Raw genomic sequence first — 11,597 nt, 5'->3', positions numbered from 1 at the left:
TGTGTGTTATATATCAAATCACCATTCTCACTATATTTTCATTTAAATTAACATAAGAAACTCTAGGATTAAAATAAAACAGCATATTTTATCACAAAAATGCACAAGTCATGACATAATTGCAATACTATTCCAGGTGATGATGTGTAATTACTATTGCATACTACTGGTTTCAAAGACATAGCTACAGATAGAAAAAAAAAGAGAAATATTAAATATGGCCTATTTTTATTTTGTTTTACATAATACCTCATTCCCTTTCATATAAATATATAAATATTTTCCTTTTTAAATCTTAAACATAAGAATTTTAGAACCCATTGCACACACTGTGGTGCAGTAAACCTGCAACATTTTATCATTTGAACGGCCGAAATGTGGCTTTTGTGGACAGCAGGTGTACTGCGCCATGTCGTTTCCTCTCGAAACAGGATACCGGAAGTTGTAACTTTACCTTTGCACCAGTCAAGAGGGTCCTCGGAAGCCCAGCCCAAACAAAAAGGCATCGGGTTACTCTGGAAATACAGCGCTGCAGATTTTGCTTTTATCATATAAAGGTTATTGAATTTATTTTAAAAGTATTTCATTTTTCTCTTCTTTTCCTAGACGAATAACATTTGAGCTGGTAATATCGAAAGAAAACGTCGATAATTTGTGTGCACGGTAACGACGGCAGTCTACAGTCTAGTGTTAGCAAGGTGTCTGGGTGTCAGACGCTAGGAGAGTTAGCCAAACAGATACCCTGCCTGCTTCTAGAAGTTACTTTTTTTTTTAGAGAAGCTGTTGTGGAAACCCAATGCTAAGCTGATAGAGTAAATCATTCGTCGTGTTGGGCTTATGTTAGCAAAGCCCGATGTGTTTATATCCGTTTGCTTCGTTGCGTAGTTGAAGTTAAAGCTAGCACGTACGTTAGCTTAGCTACATCGTTAAACGACAACATCCAGCAAACTGGACAAAACATTAGATTTAGTGGGCTTTAAATCGGGCTCAGCGGGTCCACTGACACCTCAGAAAAAGATGAAGAAGAGGAAGGAGCTGAACGCCTTGATCGGACTTGGTGACAGCAAAAGAAAGAAGACCAAAAAGGGCTCTGGACACCGACTTCTCCGAACCGAACCTCCAGACTCGGAGTCAGAGTCCAGCTCTGAAGATGATTTCAACAATCCCAACAGCGGAGCTAACTTTGGAAAGTAAGAAGTTGGTTCATGTTGTTTTATATGTCGCTATGCGTTTTTGCTGTGTTATTAGGGCCTAAATGGGTCCAGTTGGTGTATGTGTTCCCTTCAGTAAACGCTTTGCTTAGGCATAAAACAGTAAGTACATGTTTTTGACCCGGATGTTGCATACAAAATATAAAAATAAATACTGATCAGATTTTAGAAACGAAATTGTACGTGATTGTATGTTACCCAGAAAAACTGCAACTATTAAGACATTTATGCAGTAATATGACTACAAATACTCTCCAAAGATTCAAAAACGTTCAAAAGAGACGATATTGTTTATGGATGCAGTTAGAGAGGACATGGAGGTAGATGGAGTGAGGACAGAGGACAGAGAGAGATGGAGGAGGACGACTTGCTGTGGAGACTCCTGAAGAGGGAAAAGCTGAAAGAAGAAGAATACTTAAAATACTCTCCATAACATACAGTACTACACTTTTTTTTTCATTCAACCTTTATGTAGACAGGTAAATCCCATTGAGCCTCGAGGACTCATTTACAAGAGAGACCTGATTTCCACAAAGAATGATGACAACAATAAACAGTTATAAAAAGCCATACAATTTTTATTTTTTTTTTACAAATAGGATGGCTAAAAAAAAAAAGTAACAAAAAACAGCTAGATTCTCAGGCGAGTGTAGAAAACTAAACACAGGAACATGCCTTACATCTAGGTTCATGCTCAATAAGGATGCACTACACTTAGTTTATAAAAACCCAGACTTTCTCGTGATATGTAAGATTTTCTTCAGACTTCAGCTGTTCTTCCCCACAAATCTTCAGTCCAGTCTTTGTACCCGACCATGACAGCATTTTCTGCAGTGTGTGCAATGAAAGTGGTCAAGTGGAGATTGTAGGTGACATGCCTAAAAATAATTTTCGTCAAACACTGTATCTAATAATTAGTTCTTAAAGAAATGGAGGGAAAGTCCAACAAAGACCTGACTGGACCTGAGAGATGCATTACCCTTCAATTACTGTATGCTAAGTTTTCTGCTGGAAGCTCATTGATATTTTTATTTATTTATTTAGATTTGGCAAAAGAAATGGAAACAAAATGTTTTTTTAAGATGCTGCAGATGATAATAAGGCTACTAAAGTGTCAATATTTCCATGCTAAGTTGTGGGCTATCTGTTGACACAACGCTGGTTCATCTCCTGGGTTTAGAAACCCTTCCTGAATGCTTCATATTAAATGGCCTAACAAACAAAAATAATTCCTTAAAATGTGTTAATGTGCTGGATTAAAAATGAGTAGAAAAAACAACCAGTGCCCAGAGAAACTTTGGAAGACCTCCAAAAAGCCTAAAGAAACATTGCTCATGACTTCTTTGACGCAAAGATGGAAAGGACAGTGAAATTAGTTTGAATTTAGGACTCAGGACTCCAGGTCACTTATTATTCTCAGGTTTGTTGAAGATTGACAGCAAATGTCAATGTAGCAGCATATATTATTTTTAAAAAATGAGCAATCCTCTTAATTTTCATTACATGCATATTTCTGTGAAAGTAATTTTTCATTAAAATAAATCATCCAGTTAAAGTCTTTAAAAGTACCATGTTTTTTTTTTTTCTTACAGAAGAAGCTATGCACAGTGCTGCAATGTGTGCTACCCCTTATTCCTCTTCATCATTTTAGCTGCTTGTGTCATGGCCTGTGCTGGACTCATATGGATGCAGATTGCTCTGAAAGAAGATCTAGACTCTCTGAAAGAAAAGCTGCACAGCAGTACGTGTCTCAAACATTCAGTTACTTGGAATCAACCAATAAACAAAACACGGCCCTTTGTAAATATAAAATTGTGTCCGCAAGTCATGTATAGCATAACTTTTAATGTGTTTTATTATTGTTTTTTTTTTCCCCTCAGTGGATTCAAGTCAGAAAGTGTCATCAAATGAAATACCCAAAATAAACGAGGATCTCAAAAACAAGGAGCGAAAACTTGATGACTTTGAGAACGGGGACAAGGGATTGAGCAAACTTTGGTTTAACCTGACGGCGATGAATAAAAAGGTAAGTTATGTCTGACTGAAAATTTAAAGTCCTTCATGTCATATTCACAGTTATGTATAAAAAGCTGCTAGAGACCATCTGGACTGTCAGTATTAGGCTGAATTATCTTTGACTGATTGTAGCTCATACATTTTTTGATCTTTTCCTGTTGAGACTTTCTCTTAAATAAATAAAACCTTTTTGCTCTTGTCTTTTAAATAAATGCCTAAGACCAGAGTGTCTCAGTCCTTTGTAAGATGGAGGGCAAACAATAATACCATTTAAAAAAGCAGATTTTTCAGGGCCATACTTTGCTCAGAAAACTTTTTGAATCTCCACAAATTTTATGAAATGGTCACCTTAAAAATAAAATAAAAACAATAGCGTAATGTGTACATTTTAATGCACAATCAAGTCATTAACTTTATCCAGCATGTTGTTAACCTCAACAGAAATAGTTTATCATACAAACTCTGCAATCAGCATTCCTGGAAGTTGAAGCTGTTTTTTCCTCATGTGCTGCATCTGCTGCAGACAACTTCTAAAATGCATTGAATCTTTACAAGAGAGATTAAAACTGTTGCTTATTTTGTGTTTGTTTGCATATAAAGAATCAGCAGCATCTGATGATATGGGTTTTTTTTAAGTCTTTATTGTGTTTTGTCCATGCAGTGCATTTTGTAGGCAAGGATGCACTCAAAATAAAGAGGAAGGAAATGTGTTAAAATAAGAAATTAGATAGAAGTTACTTTACTTTCCTAAATAAAATAAAAATCTAAGCTAGAAGATGCATAACAAAAAGCACTTTGTAGCAACAGAAAAAGTTGTTTTCAGTGCCAGTTCCTTTTGTTATAGTAATAGGTTATAGACAAGAAAAAAGTCAATCGCATTTTAATTTACAGTAAAATACTCTTAGATTTTAACCTTTTTTCAGTTTTGGGTTTGTTGCCTGAAAACAATTGTGACATCAAACCAGTTAAATATACTTTGTTGCAAATTTATATTTTAGTCCTTATACAAATATTTTGTACTATCATTAACATAATGTTCAGGATATTAAATGATTTTACTGCTTAGATTTAAGAGGCACATGCTGTATATAGATAAACTGATATTAAACTAGTAGTATTTAGGCATTTATTTACTGTTAAACAGTTGAATCAAAACACTTAAAGATAACACTGAACATGTTTTTTATCAGCTGTATCCAACAAATTATGGCCAGAAACGATCATATAATGTGTTATTTGACCCCCACAGATCACGATACTCGACTCTGCTGTCAACCATTTAAAAGCCAACTTGAAGTCAGCTGCTGATTTAGTCAGCCTCCCAGCAACCGTTGAAGATCTTCAGAAGGTCCATCCACTAAAAGCTGTTTTAATTAATGGACACAAGCGATTTCAGAAACTGACTTCACAATCATTGTTTTCTGTTGCAGAGTGTTGCTACAATCGGCAGCACTCTAACAAGTGTTCAGCACGATGTGAAGACTATGCAGGATGCCCTTGAGAAGCAGAAGAAAGATGACGACTTGAAGAAAACCGTGGTAATTTGAAACATGAGACATCTGTGGTAGTTTCTGACTTTTAACCTTGATCAGCCAGCTGTCGGTGCGTCTGGTGAGTTTCAGTCATCTACTTCAAAGTGATGTTCAAACGAGGCAAGTGGACTCCCTTTTTTTAGGTACTGAAGGCATTTCATCTTTGAAATGAGAGTCAAAGTAAAGACCTCTGAAAAAAGCTTTCCTCTAGGAACTGAAGTGTTGTGTTTTCTATTTAGTCACTTAAGACTGCAGGTACTGGAACTCGCTGGGATTAAAATGCATATTGAGGTTTGCAGACCTCTGTACCTGGAGATTACCACTTAGGCTTCTCCTTGTGGATGTTAAGTGTTTGCTTTTATTCACTTTATTTCAATGTGTCTGTTCTTATACAGCAGCTCTCATCCAAGCTTCAACTGTCCCTTAATATCGCCACAATTAAATGAAACCAATTCCAAAGTTGTGAATTTTACTTAACAGTAAAGATGACGAGAAGCTGAAAAAGATTTCCCGTCTTCTGCTTAAGCAATATATTTAAAAATAAATAAATAAATTCAAAGTTTGTCCTCATAAATAGTTTAGAAGTTTTTAATGAGTCGAGCTCAAAGTTGTGCTCTTGTGTCTTTTTGGCAGTATTTACATGTCCAGGTTTACAGAAAATACTGCTTTGGGGCTGTTTTAAAAGTTCATTTACTGTGCATATCCCTTAGTTTATTAAATATGTATAAACACACTCTGAAAATGGGTGTGCACGTGAAGGAACCTAATGGAGCATTGTGCTTAAGTGCATTTGTTAAATACCAGTAAAGTACTTTTATTGTTTGTAGCTGATGTGGTGCATTTCACATTTTCCTCACAAAGAGCGGTAGAAAATGACTTTCAGAGTGATTCTACTGACGTGTCATTTGTCCAGCCGTGGCATAAATCCAAGCAAGAAGCTGTGATGATGGTCGCCACAGCCAGATTAATTAATGCATGTTAACCCACGCATATAAGCACGCTTGGCAGTTCTTGTCAAGCTGATGTTGAAGGAGTTGTCGGGATAAGAAGGTCCTGTCATTTTTTGGATCTGTGCCTTGACTTTACATCCATAATACATGAAACAAGTGCCAATCTATTTTGGGCGCTTGGATGCTTTAGCTAAAACTAGGTCAAATACAATTACAGTCATTTTTCGCTCTCTTTCTTTTTTCATAAGCACAAAGTGAGAGCAGGAAATTCACAATTGTACATTTGGGTGTTCTAATACTTTAGTAAATGTTGGTTTCTGAGAAATCACTAGTTTGCTAAGATCTTCATTTATGATGTACATTAGTAAACATTCTTATTCTTCTTTTATTTTTCTGCACATGCACATAACTTGTAAGAGTAGGATGATATTAAACGTGGTCATATTTTTATAGGACATAACCGACTTCAACAGAGCCTTGGGTGAAGTGAACAAGACAGAAGAGCAGCTCCACTTGTGGACTGATGAGCAGATCCACGTCCTTCTCTCCACTGTTGCAGATCTTCATCAGAGAGTAGCCTCTTTGGAGAATGGGTCAAAACACAGCGTGAGTCATACATGACATGTTAATGTTTTGTTATGTTAAATTTAAGTACTTAAGAGGGGTGAAATTAAAAGACAATATAGACATAATAACAGTATGCTCCTGACGGTTTCAGTTCTTATGAGTATTAAATGTCTCTGTTTTTATAATAGAGCTTTGTAACTTTTTCTTCTGAGGCACAAACAAGAAGAAAAAGTATCTATTTTAAATCGGTGTACGGTAGTCCCTCGTTTATTGCGGGTGTTCCATACCCTGCCCCACCCCTGCGATAAGTGAAACCCCACGAAGTAGAGCTACAGTAGTTCAAGTACAGTAAACTTTGTCAGGACGTGCCAGGCTGCAATCACACTCATTCACTTTTACTCCCAGTCTCCCTCCTTAATTAAACAATTTAAATACTGTAATATTTTAAATAAACAATCCCTACAGCATGGATTGTTTATTTAAAATATTACAGTATTTAAATTTAAATTGTAGAGAAGTGCAGCAGAACAGCAAAGGCTTAACCCTTCACGGAGCAGAAATGTACTTCTTGATCAATTACACTGTAACAACTGAACATAGAAGTTCTAAAACAATTAAAAATAACTTTTAACACTTTTATATTTTGTGATTATGGTGATTTCACGATGTGACGTACTTTGAACTTTAAGTTGGAAGACAAAAGTCGATCGGTGCATCTGGACAGCAAAGCTGCTGCAGGAGAAATGTGTGCCTGCAGAGAAGGAGATCAGCTGATCAGCTGCAGGAGGGAGCTGCCCCCTGCACTTGTGGGCTGCACACATGGTGTAAAATAATTTATTTTAAATAAACAACCCATGGCTCATCCATCCATCAGCCAATCTTACTTTGAAAAACCGCGATATAGAGAACCTGCGAAAAATGAACTGCGAAGTAGTGACTACTGTATATATCTACTAAGCCTTAAATTCGTGCTGTATTGGTGAACGCACATGTTTTACTGAACTTTGAGTCAGTCAGCAGGCATTTTCAGTGCCATGTGGTTCTGCTTCAGCTCCAACCTTTGAAGTCCATTTGGGTGCAAAAACTAATATGGTGACGGCTAAATTCTAAACTCCACACTTTAAACAGTTTATAGTTGAGCTGAAAAAAAAAAAAACCTGTTCACACATGAGTTTTATTGCTTGTTTTACGTTGCAGGTGCAGAGTAATGATGCGGCAGCTCCAGCAGGAAACTTCAGTGAGCGCGTCGAAACTGAGAAGGTCAAAGAACCACCTACAACCAAAGCGGCACCTGAAGAGGAGAAGGGTACAGCCTAGGATAAAGCAGTTTGTCACAGTGACCTTCTTTGTGCTGTGTTCTTGTGTAACATTTTGCACGTTCTGTACGACAGAGATGTCCACTCCGCTGACAGAGATGCGAACAAGCAGACGACCCCGCTTTTTAACGTCAAAACGAATTAAGAGAAGCGCTGGAATAAACTGTCCATCAAGGCTGTTCCTGCCTGGTATCAGTTCTCTGAAAGGTGAGTCTTATACTTTTAATTCCTATAGTTTTAGGAAAAACGCAAATACTTGTTTTTATGCTGTTTGGAATCAGAATCCTCTTATTATCCTTGCAACGTGAAGTACAAAGAACTTTCCATGCAGCCGTCCTAAAGATGGACAGAAGTGTTCAGGGGGCTGCAGCTTCGAAGATGTGCTGCCCCCGTTGCTTAGATAAGAAAAAGAAGAAAACAAGGAGAAGAATTTAAAAAAAAGTTATGTAAAATAGTGTGAATAATAAAGTAAAATAGGTTTCTGTTTGTTGCCTTGTCAAGCATGTGCAGTAATCTATATTTTTTATTTGTTTTGAAAAGTTCAATTTTGATGATGACATCAGTCCTCAACTACACCACCAGGTCGCTAATAGAAGCTTCGTTTATACTACAGCTTCGTTTATACTACAGTTATAAGAGTAAAACACTTAGAACTATAACAGTAACAGCATGATTCACACTACTGAGTGATACGTTTCTGTAAATAATGCTACCAAGTACACGCTGCATGTTCAAGCTGTGGATGTCCCAGAATAGATTTTAACACGAAGTTTAGAGAATCGAACAATCTGTTAGAACAAGACATTAAACACAAGTGCGTCTTTGTGCAGTTCTTATTTTGTTTTTTTATAACATCTTGCTCATCTCACGAGGCCAGCAGTAAATGATGAAACAGAACTTAGATCAGTAGAAAGGCTGGTAATTACATGTTATTTTAAAAGACTGGGTATTTTTCAAAACATTTCCTAAACCAGGCTTATTCAAGTAAACTGCTCAGTGGGCCACAGTTACTGAAAGCCAAGAGCTCAGGGGCTGGACATCCGGCAGTTAATTCTCATTAAGTAACCAAAAAAAGTCCACACTCAATAATCCAGGTATACAATCCAACAATTTCCAGTCAGGTCATCTGGACAGTTTATTTTTATTTATTTATTTTTTTGCTGAAATGTTTCACCTTCCATCCGGAAGGCTGTTTGGGGGAAGAATCAGTTTTGTGTTGTGTGTTTCCTTGACTGATGAAGCCTTCTGGATGGAAGGTGAAACGTTTCAGCAAAAAAGAAAAAGAAACTGTCCAGATGACCTGACTGAAAATTGTCTCATTAAGTACGTTTGTTTTATGATTTAAAATATAGTTTTATTTAAAAATGAACCCATTGGTGGGCCGGACTGAGCTCACCCACGGGCCTGATTTGGCCCCCGAGCCACCAGTTGAATAGCCCTGAACTAAACCATTTATCACACAACCACAATAGTCAAATGATAAATAGAGCTTTATTAAAGTAGGATTTAATTTGATATTGTTCATGGTAATTAAACGTAAATTTTTCAGCACCATAGAAAAGATGTTGTGCTACTTGAGTATTGTGGTAGGCTTTCACTTTTTCTAACTCGTTCAAATTACCATGTTTTCCAGCGTATAAGTCACATCAGTCAAAAAAAACGCATCATGAAGAGGAAAAAAAACATGTATAAGTCACTTTGGCGTATAAGTCGCATTTATTATGCGTTACAGCTGAACCGTTGCGTTTATTATGTGTTTATTTAATGGACAAAACGGCTTCATTTCACCTGGGCAGCGTGGCGCCGTCCATGATAGCCGGAGCCGCTAGCTCTCCAGCATTCTTCCGTCTGCACCAGCTAAGTGACGTGAGCGCGCACGGGAGGACTTACTGTTGCAGTTCTTCAAAATTTAACAAGATTAACACTTAAAAACAATTATTTGTTTGCTCTACATTATAGCAAAATTGTGTCTCAGTTTAACTTTTCCTTAATAAACGCACTTTAATTGTCAAAACAGCTTCATTTCACCTGGGCGGCGAGGCGCCATCTATGCATCCATCTATCCATGCATCCATCCATCCATCACGGCCAGAGACGCTAGCTCTCCAGTGTTCTTCTGCCTGCAGCAGCTGAGTGAAGCGAGCGCACACGGGAGGACTCGCTGTTGCACTTCTTAGAAATTTAAAGCGTCAGTCAAAAATTGTGTTATGAATATGGGAAAAAAAAACATGTATAAGTCGCAGGACTTAACAAATCAATGCAAAAAATTGTGACTTATACGCCGGAAAATATAGGGATTCCAAAAGAGATTCCAACATTTTTTACCATTAATATTTATAGTATAGTATTGTACACTCCTACTTGCATCTGAATTTTAACAAATTTAGCAGCTTATTGTAGTTCATTGCAAATTCAAAAACTTAAGTTTTGACTTTTTATGGGACTCTTCAGATTTGGAAGACATCCTCCATGAAGTCGGCGTTGGACGTAATTCACTTGGAGTTACCTACCAGGACTTGAAGAAAGTGCTCGGATCATCAGTCCCCAGCGAGGATGCTTTCGAGTGCTTTGATGCTGATGGAGACCAGAGGTATTCCCTGATGGAGCTGAGAGCTGCTGTGGGTTTGTGAGCACCTCCTCGAAGACGGCAGTGAACAGTATTGAATACCCAGCAGGGTCTGGAGGGTTCGGGGTTCCCAGCCCCTTTCTGTTATTGCTGCACTTTGTGAACTGAATATTTAACTTGCTGATTGTGGAAAAAACTGGCACTGGTATGCCGTCTTACTATTCACACCCCTACCCCTGAGGTTCACTTTAAGGTATCAGCCACAAAGCATTGCTTATATTTTAACAGTAATTCACGAGTTCCTGTAAGTATGACTCTTAATTAGCTCATTCTTTGGTTTATATTAGTAAACCATCAATATGTGGTGTTTTCTGAACCCTATTCTTCCCCCCAACTCTTCAACTTGTGTTCATGTACTTGTATTTAATTTTGGGGGGGTTCTGTTTTAGTTTTCCTCTTTTTAGCTACTAGTTAAATTTGATGTGATGAGTGTTTATGAAATTGTTTAAAACTTATCAGTCAACACCATACGTTCCTCTCAAAACACCGGTTTACCTAAACTTTATTTAAGAGGTGGAATTTATGAATGTTTACAAATGACTACTAGAAACAGTTTTTCAGGCCTTGGACAAGTTTTTAAATGATTTCTTAACTTGTATAAAAAAAGAGTTGCAACTTTTGTCTACTCTTTTAAAGCTAAAAGAAAAGTGTAAAGTTCATTTTTGTTCCATTTGTTCTTTTACCATATAATTGGAATCATGTAATTGATGTGTATCTTATTGTTTTTTTTTTCATGTTTTGTAGATTTGAAGGGCTACAAACACCTTGAAGTGGTTATTTATGGGGCATATGTAGCAATAAGTAATGGTTTATACTACCGCAGTAGAAAAAGGCACACATTGCTCACAAGATGTAACAGGTAGTATAAGAAGCACTGACTCAGTTTCCTTGATTCATCCTAATGGTCTAATAATGGTGTTTACATTTGCAAAATGATCAGATTCAGACTCTGTTGTCCTGTAAAATGTGTTGTTCAACTGGTTAACTTAAGGGATCAGGTTGTTAAATTGATCGTCTTGATAGCAACATTCTTTTAACGATTTAGTTGTGCTGTGCATGTTTTGAGTGTATCATGAACAAATCTATGAAATTAACCTTTCATCTAATTATGCAGGACAATGTTTAGTTGAGCTCAGTAAGTCAGGGCTTTGACCTTCATCTTGACTTAAAGTTTGGGTCCACAATGCTATGTATGTGGTATTTTATGATTTGTCTTTTTGTTTAAGCATCAATTAAAACAGTAAAAGGTTTGACTTGATTGATTTCCTTAATAATGAACTGAGAAGCCTCAACTTTCTGTGGCATGGTTGCCAGTTTTGTTGAACCCTTTTTGAAACGTACAAAAGAACGAGATGATTTTTGAAACAAAACTTATTTAC

General features: G+C 37.0%; 1 protein-coding gene across 1 annotated transcript; it reads left to right on the top strand.

Moving 5' to 3' along the window:
- Window positions 1–443: 443 nt before the first annotated feature.
- Window positions 444–11,500, top strand: efcab14 (EF-hand calcium binding domain 14). Its single transcript, XM_037681650.1, has 9 exons — window positions 444–1,190; window positions 2,804–2,952; window positions 3,092–3,237; window positions 4,477–4,575; window positions 4,658–4,765; window positions 6,163–6,315; window positions 7,474–7,582; window positions 7,668–7,799; window positions 10,044–11,500. Exons 1-9 carry the CDS (start codon window positions 1,018–1,020, stop codon window positions 10,220–10,222), a joined length of 1,248 nt encoding a protein of 415 aa, XP_037537578.1. The 5' UTR covers window positions 444–1,017; the 3' UTR covers window positions 10,223–11,500.
- The last annotated feature ends 97 nt before the right edge of the window (window positions 11,501–11,597 follow it).

Source organism: Nematolebias whitei, chromosome 9 (assembly GCF_014905685.2).
Source record: "Nematolebias whitei isolate Nwh7 chromosome 9, NemWhi1, whole genome shotgun sequence".
Classification (NCBI taxonomy): Eukaryota; Metazoa; Chordata; class Actinopteri; order Cyprinodontiformes; family Rivulidae; genus Nematolebias; species Nematolebias whitei.
This window is presented reverse-complemented; position numbering and strand designations above follow the sequence as displayed.

Coding starts and splice junctions, on each gene's coding strand:
- efcab14 (XM_037681650.1), top strand. CDS start 1,018: ATGAAGAAGAGGAAGGAGCTGAACGCCTTGATCGGACTTGGTGACAGC. Junction 4,766..6,162: donor ACGACTTGAAGAAAACCGTG/GTAATTTGAAAC, acceptor ATATTTTTATAG/GACATAACCGACTTCAACAG. Junction 6,316..7,473: donor AGAATGGGTCAAAACACAGC/GTGAGTCATACA, acceptor TTTACGTTGCAG/GTGCAGAGTAATGATGCGGC.